This window comes from Equus przewalskii, chromosome 1, assembly GCF_037783145.1.
Source record: "Equus przewalskii isolate Varuska chromosome 1, EquPr2, whole genome shotgun sequence".
Classification (NCBI taxonomy): Eukaryota; Metazoa; Chordata; class Mammalia; order Perissodactyla; family Equidae; genus Equus; species Equus przewalskii.
Genome location: NC_091831.1, coordinates 158,197,150 through 158,215,112, shown reverse-complemented (window position 1 = coordinate 158,215,112; position 17,963 = coordinate 158,197,150). Strand labels below are relative to the sequence as shown.

The 17,963-nt window shown below is 39.3% G+C and overlaps 1 protein-coding gene across 15 annotated transcripts in view; it reads left to right on the top strand.

Annotated features, from left to right (window-relative positions):
* Positions 1–17,963, top strand: part of CHD8 (chromodomain helicase DNA binding protein 8) — a 58,324-nt gene that overhangs the window by 13,390 nt on the left and 26,971 nt on the right. For 5 of the 15 annotated variants that reach the window (XM_070585854.1, XM_070585830.1, XM_070585869.1 and 2 more), the window contains exons 2-8: positions 5,698–5,745; positions 7,639–8,010; positions 8,734–9,119; positions 10,159–10,273; positions 16,768–16,950; positions 17,032–17,100; positions 17,462–17,517. In XM_070585854.1, coding sequence (XP_070441955.1) covers positions 5,740–5,745; positions 7,639–8,010; positions 8,734–9,119; positions 10,159–10,273; positions 16,768–16,950; positions 17,032–17,100; positions 17,462–17,517 — 1,187 coding nt within the window. In that variant the 5' untranslated portion in view covers positions 5,698–5,739. Of the gene's footprint in view, positions 1–551; positions 642–5,697; positions 5,746–5,772; positions 6,756–7,638; positions 8,011–8,733; positions 9,120–10,158; positions 10,274–16,767; positions 16,951–17,031; positions 17,101–17,461; positions 17,518–17,963 lie in introns of those variants that run through there. The other 10 variants (XM_070585878.1, XM_070585835.1, XM_070585861.1 and 7 more) reach the window with 5 other exon arrangements.

Here is a 17,963-nt window from a genome sequence, read left to right as displayed (position 1 = left end):
CCAGGGATTGGAGTGTCAGGAATGCAAACCAGCATTATGAGTTGTGGCAGAAAGAGTGCTTTATGTTTTAAGAGTAAAAGGCCCCATATTCCAGCAACTAGGCAGACTCAATCCCATGGTGGAGGGAGGGTTGTCCCCTTTTAGTGGGTAATGGGATAAGGTCTAGACACTGCAGCACAGGGGTTGACAGGGCTGCTAGAAGGCAGAGGACTGAGAGGGAGGTGGAGTTGGCCTAGTGTGGAACCTTCCCTCCTGAGTTTATGCTCTTTGGTGTGCAGAATACAGTGTAGGTGGTAGGGAATTTAATCCCCCGAGTAGTTTCCCCGCAGCAACAGACCGTTCCTCTGGCCAGGCCCCTTTTTTTCAAGCAAGCTGCAGGCTTCGCCTGGGCCCTAGAAACCGGATAGGCCTCTCCGTGCGCTCTCAACCTAACCCGTGGTGGCGGGGGGGAGGGGGAAGTTCTGTCTAGTCCCTCCCCTTGCGCTGTTTTGCGTCTTTGCGCTTCTGGTGAGTGGCAGTGGGGTTTAGCCAATGAGGACGTGGGGCGGGCAGGAGCATTATGTTAGGTTGCGCAGGAGGAGGGGGAACTGGTGCTGGAGAGACAGCGAGAGGGGCGAACCGGCCCCCCACGGCCGCTGCAGGTAAAGGCACCTCTCTTATCCAGCTGGGGTGAGGCACAGCTCCTTTTCTCCTTCAGGGCTTGTCGGGCCTTCCAGCCTGTAGCTTCCGCCCTAACATTGCTCCCACCCGGGCATCCACACCCCCCCTCCCCCCGCATCTTCCCGTCTTGGCCATCCCCGCCCTGGAGGGCACCCCAGTAGATCCCTCCCTCAAGTGCATGTACCTCATGTCCATTTTTGGGGCGCCAGTTGCCAGAAATACCTCGCCTTTGCTATATGGGCCTTACTGGCACCAACCCCGGCAGTATGAGCAGGTAATGTCCCCGGGTCCCGCCACCCCCACCCCCAGTCGCGTTTCCCTCTCCATCAACCCCTCACTTCCTTACCTTACCCCTTTCTTTCTCCTCTTTGAGTACATAATTTCTGTTGTTTCTCCTTTGCCCCTGAACATACGTACATGCTTTTAGCTTTCATAGTTGCCTATTTTGCTTTCCCTGTTTATTCAGAAGGGCTCAATTCACCAGCCATGTTTGCCCCTAAATGTCCATACCCCTGACTGAGGTGTGAGTGCTTTTTCCTTCAGTAATTGGGAAAACGGAAACAGAGTAGCCACACATTTGGCAATGAGAATGGTGAAGATAGGGAAAATGGCCTAGGATCTCAATCTTGAGGAAATCTCTTGAGTGTCTCCAAGTTAATAGCTGTATTTCTTATGGTCTGTGTCTTTCCATCCTGATCCCTTGCTGACCCTAAATTGTGATTTCATTCACCTTGAATGTTTATTTCCCATTTCTTTATAAGATTAGAGACCCTTTGGGTCTCACAAATGTCTCCATGGCACAGTTTTAAAATCCTTCTCTTTTAAAATTATGTTGATGATTTTCATTTTAGGCTTCTGATTATTTTATTTTCAAGGGATTTCTCATTTAAATTAAGCAGCTTCTACCCATCTTGTGTTTCTGTTACATGTTTATGTCTCTCTGCAGCTGATCTTCTTGAAAGGATACAGTTTCCAATAACAAGATTTATACTTTGAAGTAAAATAGTTTGTTCTTTTCTGAATCTTTGAGCAGTTGGAGGTTAAGAGGGCATGGATAGTACTTTCTAAAAGTGCATATTACAAAGAAAATCCAGTATTTGTCAATATGACATTTGTTCATTATCTTCTAAGAGGATGGGCAGTACAGAGGAATCTGTAAATGGTGACTAGATGTCTATAGTGTGGTTTATATAATTTTATCTATTAGAAACTGGAATAATCTCTGTTTCAGTATTTCTCATCCATCATAAACAATAAACTATGATAAACTCCCTTTTGAGAGACCATAAGAAATTTTATCCCACCAGAGATGTTGATAACCCTTCCAAACTAGAAATGCTTTTTCTGCCCCTCCAACCCCCTGTGTTGTCTTTTACAGATCTTTACTGGCCAAGAAGGTTTTGTCCAGTTTTATTGAATATAAATAACTTAAACAATGAGATATATTTTCCTTTTCCATTTGATAAATATAAAGTTATGGCATTGAATACACATTTTCAAACCTTACATACCTTCCATCCCCCACCCCAGTTGAGAATCACTGCTCTTTGAAAGGTATGGGGAGATTGAGAAGGAAAAGTGTAGAGTAGAGTAAAACAAAGTCCTTTATGATTAGACAAGTTGTTATTGAAATGGTCAAGAGTGAGAAGACATGTAAAATAAGAACGGAAGAGTTGAGACTCTAGATTCCAAAAAACCCAAGAAGAACTACATTAGAGGTAGTAAGGTTGCAGAACAAGATCCATTTATACTTACCCTGAGGCAAAGGAGTAGTTCCCCCTTTAAGAGGGAGGTGAGATGAAAGGCTATTATATGAAGTATTTAACTGGCTTGTTATTTGGAGATTTTAGATGGGTGGCCTTGGGTTTTAACCTTCACTTACTAGTTTGTTCCATTTCTCCCCAATTCCCACCCCTATATGGTTTCTGTCATTATTCTGGTCGTTGGTTTGGAATTATGGAAAATAATTAAGTGCAACCATAAAACTGTGTCTTTCCTTTTGAGCATAAATATGTGTTTCTCTTTTGGGCAATGGTAGGCCAAGACTGGCTTTCATTCTTAATATGATAAAAGTTTGGTACGATTTCTTTATCTAGGCAGTTGCTTTGCTTAGGGATATCTGAATTCTTCATATTTTTGAATGCTTAACATCTATATAGTTTTATGACCAGGATTTGAACCATAGAAAGAGAAGTTACGGGATAAATGAGTTTGGTAGAATAGGCCAGATGTAGATACAATCAAGATGACCTGCAAGTAGAAATAGAAGGTGGGGTGAAGAGAGTTGGAGGTATGTTGAGAGAAGGTTAAATCTTTTGAGAGTCAAGGACAACTTAAAGATGGAAACTAGAAAAGAAGCAGGAGACTAGGATTTAAAAAATAAGTACAAGATGAATTAGGTCAGTAGAGGTGAGTTGATGGGATGGGACTAAGAAATAGTGAAACTCAGTGGTATGGCATTAAGTTGATGGTGAGGTTTTTAAATTATTGGGCCCAGACTGAACTAGAAGCAGCAGAAATTTGGCCCAAACATTAGGAAGAGGGATAAATGATAAATGCATTGACCTTTAAAAACTTATACTTGAGTCATATGCAGGTAAGGAAATATCAGAAACTGTTAGCCTTGTTTTTCCCATTAAAAAATGAGGTCTGTTTCTGTCTGAGATTGGGCTGCTGTGGCGGGAAGAAAGAGCATTTGGGTGAATAAATAGCAAGGAGTCATGGAAAGGACAAGATACTCCATGGAAGAAAAAGCAGGTTATAAACTATTATCAGCATAAATTTCTAGTTAGTAGAAACTTTCACTGTAGTTTTTATATGACACCTAACTGTTAGATAGATAGTGTAACTTGTCTGACAGTGAATAGGAGATGAAAGATAATCGATTGCAGTGTAGGGCATAACTAGAAAAAAGTTGATGGTGGTTTTGAGAAAATTTATAAAATTATTGAGTAGATTTTCATTAAATCAAGAAACATCCATAACTTTTCTGATTGCCATTTTGAATAACTTTGGGACAGGTATTAGATAGGATAGGCTGGAATGAGTTGGTAGAATAGTTTAGCCAGGAGTGGGAAGTGATATGGATCCTGGGTGAGATGTGAAAGGTGTACAATTACTGAAGCAAGGAAGATCTTGTTTAACATTGTTGGAGGTGCCATGTATACTTTGTAATTTTGACTGATATGCCAACTGCTGATGAGTTTGTTCTTTTTATCTATGTCTGAGTTTCTGGGATATTTACCCACCTTATTTTGTTTTATAAGGATAACTGGAATGGGTTAAGGAAGCAAAAAAGTACTTTGGGAGTTACGTGGTAAAGCCTTCTTCAGTCAAGTCTGTACTGTGTCACTGACAAATTTCTTCTCTAGTGTCTTCTAAAAGGAGAAATGGTCTTATCAAGCAAGGCTTCCCTGGATTGTCTAATTTTGATGTCATATACAAAGAACAGATACTACGTTTTCATATAGTGTAATTATATGATGAAGTACTTAGAATTGCTTGTCTTAGTTTTTCCTTTTTCTAGCATTTTCATGGATTTAAAGCCCCAGATGTGAATTTGGTTAACATACTTTCAGTTATTTGTAGGACAATTTTTCAAGATGGGAAGCTTTCTACTATCTCGTCTCAGAATCAGGGAATACCATTTAGTTTCTATAAGAGCTGAATGGTTCATTCCAGATACTGCAGGCAAGTATATTAAGTCATTAAGTATTTTTTTGAGCAGCTACTGTGGATGTGATATCCTCTTGGTTCTTTAGGAATCCACAGATAAATAAGATGTGGTCCCTACCATCCAGGAACTTTTTGTCTCTTGGGGAGAGAGGAGCTGGGCTACCCTGCAGGATCGTACAGGGTGTGCATTGCACATATTCATTATTATCATCAATAATATGTTTAGTATGACAATTTTCCAGCAGATGGCAGACAAGCATCTTGAGGAGCAGGCAGCTTTTTATAATTTGCACAAAGGAACCATTTAAGCCTTCAGAGGATATGGACAAGAGACTTAACCATTTTAGTAAAATATTAAATATAAGTGCTTTCAAATAAGGTGCAAACAATGCTGTGGTATTTAAAGGTTAAGGGACCAAGTCATCACAAATTGCTCTGTTGTTAAAGGGACCAGAGGTTCAGGGCTTGGTTTATGGAGTAGAAGACCTTTGAGGGTGGGAAAGATTTCAGCTGGGACAGACGTTTGGGAGTCAGGGTAGTCTGTTGCAGGTAGAAGCTACAGCATAATAGGCAAAGTCTTGCAGATAGTAATCACATTAAGGGAACTGTGTAGTCTAGTTAGACTAGAATGTAGGGTATATATAGGAAGTGATGAGAGGGAATGTTGGGAAGATAAACTAGAACTAAAATGTAGAATTCTTTGAATCTTTTTCATAGGCAGTTTTTGATCTTAAATATGAGAGATGGGGAGGGGACTTCAGAATAGAAATACTATGTACAGATTAATTGAATAAAGCTTACTACAGATTAACAAGAATAAAGTTTGTGAAACTTTCTGGGTAAAATTATACTGTAAGCTTAGCAAGTTTGTGCTATGAGCTTGGTTAAAGGTGGTTGTTTTTGCCAGTAGTAAGTAAAACTATCTAAAATACATCATATCCAAAAACCTTTATGTATATTCACTGAAATGCTGCTGGTATACGGTTAAGTTCTGGCAGCTTAAGAACCTGAGGTAGAAGGTGAATGAATATTAAATTTCTAGATCTCTACCTAAGAATGATAATTGTAAAAAGAAATGGACAGAGACAGCTGAATGATCTTGACAGCCAGAAAGTTCAGAGTGTGTAGGAGTAAGAGGCCAAAAGTAGAGTTGGTTTACTTCTTTTTTTCTTTTTTAGTTTTAGTTTTGAAGCAGAAATGTGAGTGTTCTTTCTGCCGTGTCTCTGTCCTCAGATTACCTCATATTTCCCCTCTTCTCTCATTATTTTGATGCTATTTGATATTAAGAGTAGTACCTAAGAAGGAGAAATTTTCCTTGTGGTCACCTACTTTGCTTATTTTTCATTTGTCTTTCCACAACAGGAGTTCCACCATCTTCCTCTGAAGACCTAGGCATCTTGCTCCATGAAGGTCAGGACAATCTGACATGCACTTGTTTCTTGCCTCTTTACCTGAAGAATAGTCTTCTTCCATTGTGTACATTTTTTTCTTAATAGGGGAGGGGAGGGGAGAGCCAGTACCCCCCCTCCCCTTCCCTCCCTAGACATTGGGGAAGTACCCTGCATTGCTTTCCCAAAATGGCAGACCCCATCATGGATCTGTTCGATGACCCAAATTTGTTTGGCCTGGACTCTCTGACTGATGACAGTTTCAACCAGGTCACACAAGACCCCATTGAGGAAGCCCTTGGACTGCCAAGCTCTCTGGATTCCTTGGATCAGATGAACCAGGATGGTGGAGGTGGTGATGTGGGGAATACATCAGCAAGTGACCTGGTCCCCCCACCAGAGGAAACAGCCCCCACAGAACTTCCCAAAGAATCAACAGCTCCAGCTCCAGAATCTTTAACCTTGCATGATTATACCACTCAGCCTGTCAGCCAGGAGCAGCCAGCCCAACCTGTCTTACAGACATCGACGTCAACATCAGGACTTTTGCAGGTCTCCAAGAACCAGGAGATCCTGAGCCAAGGGAATCCTTTCATGGGTGTCTCTGCCACAGCTGTCTCCTCCAGTAGTGCTGCAGGGCAACCACCTCAGTCAGCCCCTAAGATTGTTATCCTTAAGGCCCCACCAAGCTCCTCAGTCACTGGTGCCCATGTGGCACAAATTCAGGCCCAAGGTATCACCAGCACAGCTCAGCCCCTGGTGGCCGGCACAGCCAATGGTGGAAAAGTCACTTTTACCAAAGTGCTAACCGGCACTCCCCTTCGACCGGGTGTTTCCATTGTCTCTGGTAATACAGTGTTGGCCGCCAAGGTCCCTGGGAACCAGGCTACTGTTCAGCGCATTGTCCAGCCCAGCCGACCAGTAAAGCAGCTGGTCCTACAGCCAGTTAAGGGTTCAGCTCCTGCTGGAAACCCTGGGGCCACAGGGCCCCCACTGAAGCCTGCAGTTACTCTGACCTCTACACCTACCCAGGTGACTTGAGTGAAAGGGGGAGGTGAATTGTGGTTTAGTAGAGGGCCCAGCAACTGTGTGTGAGAGAGCCCATGAGAGCTATCTCTAGGAAATCCTGTTACAATTCCATCTTTGCTTTTTATCAGTTAGTGTTGACAGCTACATACTTATCACTTACCAGGTGGAGACAGTTAGCATTAACATATTTTTTGAGCTCTTACTACATGTTTATACTGTGCCAAACAAGACAGCACAGTCCCTGTCCTTGCAGAGCTCACAGTCTGCCAGGAAAGACAGACATTAAACAAGAATTCACAATGATGTATGATATAAGGTTTTATGAGAAATATAGGATGCTATGGGAATGAAGAATCATTTTTGAAAAAATATATTTGTTTATATTTCCAAGACTTATAGAAGCTATGTGAATCTTTCCTCTGTTCTTATTACCAAGATTGTCCTCCTCTGACTCTGCCCAGTGAAAAAACTAGTTTCTTTCTTGAGAGTAGAGGCTGTAGCCTCTGAATAAAGGGCCAAAAGAGTCTGGGGGCAGGGGGGCAGTATTAAGATCAGTAGGACCAGTGGAAAGAAGCTGTGAGGAGGCAGATTTCAGTTCAGTATAAAGACTTTTGTTCTAATAGATTTCCAAAAAATGGAATGACTGCCTTAGAAGATAGCGAATCTCCCATCAGGCGTTTTCCAAAAGTAGACTTGATACCCACTGGCCAGAGGTGTTATAGAAAAGATTCTACTAGGACAGATAGGAGGATGAACAAAATGAATTGTATTTTGTCTTCTGACCCTCAGTTTTTATGACTCTAGAATGAGGAAGACTATTAGATATTTAAGGATATACCATTCTTTAATGTTGTACCCCTCTTGCAATTTCCTTTCTTCATTCTAGGGTGAATCGAAACGCATCACCCTGGTCCTCCAGCAGCCACAGTCTGGAGGTCCCCAAGGACACCGGCATGTCGTGCTAGGGAGTCTACCAGGCAAGATAGTGTTACAGGGTAACCAGCTGGCAGCCCTCACTCAAGCCAAGAATGCCCAGGGGCAGCCTGCCAAAGTAGTAACTATCCAGCTGCAGGTGCAGCAGCCACAGCAGAAAATCCAGATTGTACCACAGCCTCCGTCATCACAGCCGCAGCCCCAGCAACCACCCTCAGCCCAGCCAGTGACTCTTTCCTCTGTGCAGCAGGCTCAGATAATGGGACCAGGACAGAGCCCAGGACAAAGACTTTCAGTACCACTCAAGGTGGTGCTGCAGCCACAGGTGAGATTTACACAGTTAGGAACAAAAACAGACCTCTTAGTCCTTTGCTCTTATCCTCAGCAACCACTCACTGTTGAATCTGGGGCTGCTCTAGATTCATAACTCTGAGCTGAGATGCAGACTTCTATTTCTTTCACCCATGGAAACCTGGTTTTAATTATATCATGAAAAGATTTGAGGGTTATTGTTGGCCTTGGGATAAGAGATGGTTTATCTGGTACTTATCTTTGGACTGTTTCATTTCCAATCTTTTCCTAATATTCTTGTGAAATAAAAATGATTCAAAATAGCCTCTCATTTGAAAGATTAAGAAATAGTCTTAAGAATAGACTTAAAGAAGTCAAGTGATTATCATTCCTCCTATGCCCCCAGGGAGATAAAGGTAGGCCAAGAGTCGAATTTGAATTTTTTTACTTTTAGCCAGGAGACCAGTATCGCTCTGTTGTTTGAAATTTTTCTAGAATATTGGAGATGGGTATTCACATTAGGAGCATGGCTAAGGGATATTGAAGTTTAATTTGGCACAATTCTTGCGTTTTCTCACCTCCTTCCCACCAAAAAACACTTTTTTTTTAATGTGTCTAGGTTCGCTAAGACTTGGTCTGAGTCTGGTTCATGAGGAATTAGATGACTAAAGTTTCCAGCCTACCTGCTTCAGAGCTGGGTTTTATTAGGCCATTTAGTTATAAGCATGTTGAAATTTTAGTGTCTTTATTTCTATAGGCTGGCTCTTCTCAAGGGGCCTCTTCTGGGCTCTCAGTAGTTAAAGTTCTAAGTGCCAGTGAAGTGGCAGCTCTGTCCTCACCAGCAAGCTCTGCTCCCCATAGCGGGGGCAAGACGGGAATGGAGGAAAACCGCAGGCTGGAGCACCAGAAGAAGCAAGAGAAAGCAAATCGGATTGTAGCAGAGGCCATTGCTAGGGCCCGTGCCCGGGGTGAGCAGAACATACCTCGAGTCCTGAATGAGGATGAGCTGCCCAGCGTTCGGCCAGAGGAAGAAGGTGAAAAGAAACGCAGGAAGAAGAGCAGTGGGGAGAGGCTCAAGGAAGAAAAGCCAAAGAAGAGCAAAACATCTGGTACCTCCAAAACCAAGGGCAAGAGTAAACTAAAGTGAGTACCACCCGTTGTTATTTTGATGGCACATTTGAGGGCAGTGCACTCAGTTTAAACTAGTTTTGAGAGGAACTACTTGTATTTAGCAGCAACATAGTTCAAGGTGGTCTATCTGTCATAGAAGATAAGGCCTTTCTTTTCTCTGTCCAAATGCTCGTATGATTTGTTAAACAGAAATTTGCAAACTTTCATAGTTTGAAAGAGAAACATTAAGGCGTAGGAAAGATAGCCAGTCATTGTGTTGGAGGTTACATTTAAAAGCTATGACTATGTTTTTATATATTCTTCCTGATTTTGTATCACTGTAGTCTGAAAGATTTTTCACTACCCTCCTTCCACCCATACCTGTAAAGGAGAGCTGCTGGAGACACAGCTGCCTTGTTCTTGCATCTCATCTGTGAACTGAAGAAGATTTCATCCATCACTGTCAGCCTTAAGCAGTGTTGACAGAACTGAGGCTTGCCACATAATTCTTGTCACAACTGAGTGTCCTCTCTTTCCCTTCCACGTCTTGTAGCTTCACTCCTTTCTCCGTAGCTTCTACTCCCTGGGATTCTTTAGGCTTTTTGGTGTAATTATACCAATTCTTTATATTTGTACAGGATTTTTCAGGTTTTAAAAAACAAGTTTCATATCTATTATTTTATTTGATCCTCAACAACTGTCAAGCCAGGTATTACAAATACCATCACCATTTACAAATAAGGAAGCTAATGACAACTGGGACTAAAATGAGGCCTTGTAATTCTTAGTCCAGTATTCATTCTGCTATCACATGCTATCTTCCTTCAAGTATTTGTGAATACAGTGGTAGCAAGGATTTGTGAAATGTGGTGTAAAGGTCAGCCTGTGGTTTAGAAACCCCAATATCTTTTTTTTTTCAAATACCCTACTCAATAGCTATGTGTCCCACAGACTGAAGATCTAAACACTTCTGTCTGGAAGCTTCATATGTGATGGTTTAGATTAATTATATTTTCTTACTCCTAAATTTTCCTTGCCCTCACTGAAAATGAATTTGGTTTTTCCTTTTTAGTACCATCACTCCTGTGGTGGGTAAGAAGAGAAAGCGTAATACCTCATCTGATAATTCAGATGTGGAAGTCATGCCTGCACAGTCACCCCGGGAAGATGAAGAAAGCAGCATTCAGGTAAAAGGATCCCTAAAGAACTTAGTAGAAAATTCATGTTAATTCTGACAGATAAACTAGGAAATAGAGACTGAGAGTCTATAAGCCTATGCACATTTCAACATTTTTTCTAAACCAGAGATAGGCCTAAAAGGTAAACGAGGTAGATCTGGTCATGGTCATATCTTTTAAATTTTTGTCTTTTTAGGCAAAAACATATTACTATAAAAATAGCAATACCCATTTTCCTCAAATTCTTATGTTTCAAAAACTAAGCAAAAATGAAATCATGTTGTATGATTGTTGTCGTGGCTGTGTCTGTGCTTTGGTTTCTCTTGGAACTGTCCAGCTATCCCTTTAGCCTTACCTTTTCTACACTTCAGGATTCTGACTCTGAACTGAGGTGCTTAAGCACCATGTTTTTTTCCTACCTTTTGAAGATGAGAGACATTGGAAGAGAATAAAAGAAGCTGGACCAGAAGAACTTTAGTCTTCTGTCTCTGATTCTTCCCTTACCGTTCCATCTTTGGCTGCAGTTTCCAACCATAGAAAGAACCTGGTATTAAGATTCAGGAGACCCCTGGTACTTCTAAGCAGCTCTGTGGGCTTAGCCAGTTTATGCTTAGTTGTGTCTGAATTCCTCATTTGTAAATGGAGGTTTGGACCAAATGAATCTTAAGTGCCTTTTCTAGCTATTAATTCTTATAAACGCCTCCCCTCTTTCTTAAGTTACATTTAAAACATTGACAAACTGATACTTGGCTTCTCCTGGGGGAAATTAAGCTGTGAGAATAGCCAAGACATTTTTGAAAAGGAAAATGAGGCAAAAACTACATTTAACAGACGTCAGAGCATATTATGAAACAATAATTATCAAGAGTTTGAAATAAGAAATAGCAGATTAATAAAAGATAGTAGGGCCTAGAAATAAATTCAAATAGTTACAACAATTTAGTGTATGAAGTTAAAATGCTATTTTTTTTTAAAGATTTTATTTTTCCTTTTTCTCCCCAAAGCCCCCCAGTACATAGTTATGTATATTTTTAGTTGTGGGTCCTTCTAGGTGTGGCATGTGGGATGCCACCTCAGCATGGCTTGATGAGCCATGCCATGTCTGCACCCGGGATTCGAACCAGCGAAACCCCGGGCCACCGAAGTGGAGCACACGAGCTTAACCACTTGGCCACGGGGCCGGCCCTTAAAATGCTATTTTAAAGATTATTTAATAAATTATATTAGGACAACTGGCTGGCCATTTAAGAAAAAATAAATAAAACTGATTTCTTGTGTCATTCCTTAAATACAAATTCTACTTTAATCAGAGGTCTAAATGTAAAAATAGATATCATGAACTTTCTATAGAACATGGAAAGGTTTGTTTTATAATTATTCAGTAGAGTAGATCTTTCTAAAGAGAGTATTAAAATTCAGAATTCATAAAGTGAAAGATTGATACATTGAACTGCATAAAAATTATGCATGTATGGGGCCAGCCCCATGGCCAAGTGATTAAGTTCTCACACTCCACTTTGGCAGCCCAGGGTTTCGCCGGTTCAGATCCTGGGCGCAGACATCAGTGCTCATTAGGCCATGCTGAGGTGCCATCCCACATGGCACAACCAGAAGGACCCACAACTATAATACACAACTACTGGGGGGGATTTGGGGAGAAAAAGCAGAAAAGAAGAATTATGCATGTATAACAACAAAAAAATTCCATAAACAGCATAGTGGTTAAGAGCACACTCTGGAACAAGATTTCATGGATTCTCATCTTAACTCTGCTATTTACTAACATTGTCACTTCAGCCTAGTTTACTTTACCTCTTGGTGCCTCAATTTCCTCATCTCTAAAATGCTCATAATCATACCTACCAAGTAGAGTTGTTAGGAAGATTAAATGTAAACATAGAACAGTGCTTAGCTTGTGATAAGAGAGTATAGTAAGAGTTATATATGTTTGTTAAATAAATGAAATAAAGGATTAAACTATTTGTTAAATAATCAAAAAACAAACTGAAGGCAAATTTTTATAATACAAGAAGTAGATTAGTAAAATTTAAAAGCTGTGTATTAGTTTGCTAGGGCTGCCATAACAAAATAGCACAGATTAGATGGCTTTAACTACAGAAATTTATTTTCTCGCAGTTCTGAATTCTAGAAGTCCAAGATCAAGGGGTCATCAGGTTTGGTTACCTCTGAGACCTCTCCTTGGCTTGCAGGTGACCATCTCCTTGCTGTGTCCCTACATGGTCTTTCCTTAGTGCATACATCTCTGGTGTCTTTCTCTGTGTCCAAATTTCCTCTTCTTTTAAGAACACCAATCAAATTGAATTAGGGTCTACCCTAATGGCCTTGTTTTATCTTATTCACCTCTTTAAAGGGCCTCTCTCCAAATACAGTCTCATTCTGAGGTAGTGGGAATTAGGGCTTCAACATAAGAATTTGAGGGAACACAGTGTACAACCCATAACAAATGATAATGGACTTAAGTGGCAATGGACTTAAGATACAGGCATTTTATACACAGTTGGTGGGAGTATTGAGACAATGTTTTTGGCAAGTCAGTGTTTCAATATGTAACAAGATTTAAAATGTTAATGCCCTTTGACTCCATGATTGTGTACCCTGGAAACTACCTTATGAATATATTCTTGAAAGCATGCAGTGATGCATGTATTACAGCAGTATTTACAATAGCAAAAATGTCCAAACATTTAAAGTCCATTGGTGGAGAAATTGTTAAATAAAAATTATGAAAATCCATGCAGTAGGATATGAAATGACAATTGAAAACAATGAAGTAGAGTAGGGTATGCTAATGTGGAAAACTCCATATTAAATGAAAAATGGTAGATGTATAATAGTGTATGGAATATCTCTTTAATAACTTTTAAAAGTATGTGTATGTGTGTGTGTGTACACGTGTATACATACGTGCATACATGTGTGTGCCTCCATTTTTTTTCCTGGAAGGATACATAAGAAATTTTTAAGAGTATCTGAGGAGAGGGGTTGAAGGTAACTGGTTATGATTCCTTTACATTCATTTTTGTTCTTTAGAACTGTGTGAGTTGTTCAACCCCTTGAACATTTATCTTTTTGTTTTTTAGGTTAAAGTATATATATATTTCTTATATATATATATGTATGAGAAAAATTATGACAGTACAAAAAAGTAGACACTAAATCTCCCAATCTAGACCCGAACCTCACAGTTCCCTAGTTCTTTTCCTTAGAGGTAATCTCTGTTACTGTTTTTTTGTGTATCCTTCCAGACATATTCTTTACGTTCATGAGCACGTTACTTTTACTTCCAGTTAATATTGGTATTTCATTCCTACTCTTCTGTACTGATTTTTTCCCCCATCAATACATCTTGAGGGTTGTTCTTTATCAGAAAAGGTAGACCTAGCCCTTTATTTCCCCCACCCTCTTTTTTGTTAAGAAAATTTTAAAAGATACACAAAAATAGGTTGTTTAATGAAGTCCCATGTTCCATCACCCCAGAAAGTTCCCTCATACCTTCTTCCAGTCAGTCCACCCCCTCCCACCGTAGGCAACCATTGTTCGCATCTCTATTACCATAGATTAACTTGGTCTCTTCTTGAACTTCCTGTAAATGCAATCATATAGTATGTACTCTTGGGTCTCACTTCTTTCAGCATAATGTTTTTTGAGATTCATTCATGTTGTTGAATGTATCAGTAGTTTATTCTTTTTTTTCTTGGGAAATATTTTATTTTATGAATATATGACAATGTTTATCCATTCTCCTATTAATGGACAATTGGATTATTTCCTGTTTGGAGCTATTATGAGTAAGGCTGCAGTGAACAGCCTTAGAACAAGTATTTGGTGGATCTAGCTTTTCATTTCTTATAGCTAAATCCCCAGGAATGGAATTGATAGACCATAGGGAGGTTAAACATAGAAACATATAACTTTATAAGAATCTGCCAGCTTCCAAAGTGATTGTACATGTCCACCAGTTATGAGAGTTCCAGTTCTACAGTTCTACAACTTCAACATTTGATGTTGTCAGTCTACCCCATTCTTTCTTTTATTTTTTTTGCTGAGGAAGATTAGCTTTGAGCTAACATCTGAGCCAGTCTTCTTCTATTTAGTATGTGGGATACCTTCACAGCATGGCTGACGAGTCGTGTAGGTCCACACCCCGGATCCAATCCCGTGAATCGGCTGTTGAAGCAGAGTGCACTGAACTTAACCACTATGCCATGGGGCTGACCCTACCACATTCTTTTTAAATAGTTCTGTGGTTTTCCATTTTTTGACTATCATCAAAATTAGTTTAACCAATCCTCTGTTGGTGAGCATTTAGATTTTCTTTGGTCTTCTGTTACCACAAGTAATGCTACAGAGATTTGTACATGTGCAGATTTATCTGTTGGGTAATATCTTTGAAGTGGAATTGCTGGATCAAAGGATATTATCAAGTTTTCTTCTAGAGAGGTCCTGCCCCTGTGCACTCTCACCAACACTGTGTGAGTTCCTATTTCAAATATCTGGCCAAACTTTCTGATTTTTGCCAGTCTGTTAGGTACAAAAAAATTGGTATCTCAGTTTAGTTTTTAGTTATAATTATTTTGAGCGTGAGTGTCTTTTTACATTTAAAAGCCATTTGTGTGTGGTATTTTTGTTCATTTGTGGTTTTTTTCTATTCATGTCATTTGCCCATATTTCTGTTGTGTTATTGATCTTTTGCTTGGTTATTCAAAAGAACTTTTTAGGCTTAGAATATATATCATGGCGTTTTCCCCCTCAGTTTATTATTTGTCTCGATTTTGTTCATAATGGATTCTATTATGTAGATATCTTAAAATTTTTTACAAGGTCAAATTGATGAGCCAGTTTATTAAAAACACCTTCCCTACTCCAGGATTATAAAAAATTCTTCCACATTTTCTTTTAGAAATTTTATGTCTTTTAAAAAAAATTTTAAGTCTTTGATCCTGTTATCATTTTGTTTCTTTCATCCTTTAGATGGCTAGCCATTTGTTTCCAATCTCATTTATAGAATAATCCACTTTTTCCCACCGATTAGAAGTGATATTTTTACCATGTTCTAAATCCACATAAGTGTTTTAGTCTGTATTTGGACACTGTTTCATTGACCTGTTTATCTCTTTTTGGAGAGGTACCAAGCTGTGTTAATTAGTATAGATTTATATTGTCCTTAATACTTGGTAAGGCCCAGTATACTTTTTCATATTGTTTCTGATTGTTCTTAGATGTTTGTTTCTCCATTTGAATTTTAGAATCAGCTTATCTAATTAAAAAGTTTTAGTAATTTTGTTTGGTCAAATTGATGTAATTAGGGAAAATTAAGTCTTCTTATTCCAGAACAAGTATATTTTACTGTTTGTTCAGTAAACATTTCTTATGTACTCCTACAGCATTTTAAAGTTTTCTTCATATAGATTTTATATATTTCTTACTAAATTTAATCTTTAGATAATTAGTCTTTTTGTTTTCATAAATACAATCTTTTCTCTCATTATACTTTCTGACTGAGTCAATATAAGAGTGTTATTGACTTTTAAAAATTAATCTTTTTTTTAAAGATTTCATTTTTCCTTTTTCTCCCCAATGCCCCCCGGTACATAGTTGTGTATTTTTAGTTGTGGGTCCTTCCAGTTGTGGCATGTGGCATGCTGCCTCAGCATGGCCTGATGAGCAGTGCTGTGTCCACGCCCAGGATCCGAACCAGCAAAACCCTGGGCCGCCGAAGCAGAGTGCACGAATTAACCACTTGGCTATGGGGCCAGCCCCCTAAAAATTAATTTTATGCCAAGCAAGTTTGCTCAGTTTCAGTAGTTCTGCTTCTAATAATTCATTTGATTCTTTTGGGTTTTCCAGGGATATAATCATAATTGAAAAATAAAAATTTTGTCTCTTCTTTCTTCCCAGTGTTTTATCATGACTCCAAGTATTACTTAAATTACTTAATTAAAAAATGTTTTACTCAACCACTTGAAAGAATAAGGTCAATCTAAAATATATTGATATGGAAATTACCTCTAAGAAATATTGTTAACTGAAAAAGTAAGCAGCAGAAGAATATGTATAGTATGATTCTATTTATTAAAACAAAAAAACTTTAGAACTAAAACAAAGAAACAAAATTAGACACAAAATTTTCTTGCACCTTTGCTCTTCAGGTTTGCTCCTGGTGTGCAGTACATTGCACTGTGCAGATTGAGAGTCCTATTTCAATTTCGCAGAGCTTCTTGGCAGTAGTACCCAGGTTTCCTTCAGGTGGATTCTGGTTCTTTGGTAAAACAATACAGCAAATTAATAAATATTTAGTGCACAGAATAAGTTACATGGTTTAACATCACATAGTTTGACAAATAAGCTCTTTGTCATCTGCTGGTTTGATTTTTCATAGGGATTTTGGAGTAAAATCTAAATATATGACAACAGGCAAATAGTTTCAAAGGTTTTGTCTTTGAGAGACTAAGCAGTTATTTTAATCATTTTTGACTTTACAGAAGAGACGCTCAAACCGCCAAGTTAAGCGAAAAAAATATACAGAGGATCTGGATATAAAGATCACAGATGATGAAGAAGAAGAAGAAGTAGATGTCACTGGTCCAATAAAAACTGAGCCTATCCTCCCTGAACCAGTGCAGGAACCAGATGGCGAGACTTTGCCTTCCATGCAGTTCTTTGTGGTAAGCTGAGAACTTAAGCACTTAGGGAGGTTTGTCCTGCTGCTCACAATCTCTGTTGACTGACTGCGTCTTTTGCTACAGGAGAATCCCAGTGAAGAAGATGCAGCCATTGTTGACAAAGTGCTTTCTATGCGGATTGTGAAGAAGGAGGTGAGGCCTCTATCTTTGATGTCAGCGCATAATGCTCCATTCATAGGCTTTATTTATTGAGCACCTTTGGATGTCAGAATACCTTGCTACGGTATAGTCAGGAGAAATGGTGGGGAAAGTTAGCTAGAAAGCAGGAACTGTCTTAATGCCTCTTCTTTCACTTACCTGTTTAAAATGGGAAAAAGCTTACTTTCTCCAGCTATCAGGCCTCTAGTATTGAAGTACCAGATTAGTTCTTTAATCCCTCAGTCAGTAATGTGTTCTGGTAGCATTGGTATGAAACTCTACCATGTGTGGTTAAAATTAAAGGTTCTTTCTTTGAAAAATAAGGTATTGCTAACTATAATTTCTTTCTTCTCAGCTTCCTTCTGGACAATATACTGAAGCAGAAGAATTCTTTGTCAAGTACAAGAACTAGTATGTGATCTATGTAAAAAGCTTTTCACCCCAAACTCCACGTGGTTGTAAAAAGTTCTCCTGTATAGTCGATCCTGGGTGGGAATATGTCCATTTTTTATAGTCTTCCAGTCCAAATTGTTTTCAGTAAGGAAAATGGCTTTTCAAAGAGAAGTTCAGGAATTGATATGACTCTTAATATTTCCCTGCAGGAAGGTGGGGTAAGGGTGGTTCCTGATAATCAAATCCCTTGTGATCCTCTATACCTTAGTCTGTCATTAAGACCTTGCTAGTCAAAGTGTGATCTGTGGACCAGCAGAATTAGCATCATTTGGGTGCTTCCTAGAAATGTGAACTTTCAAGCCAACCCCAGACCAGGTGGTTTGTGTGCAAATTCAGGTTTAAGAAGCACTGACCTAAGAGACTGTCTCCTCATTTAAGCATGTACTCATTATGTCTGCTTCTGG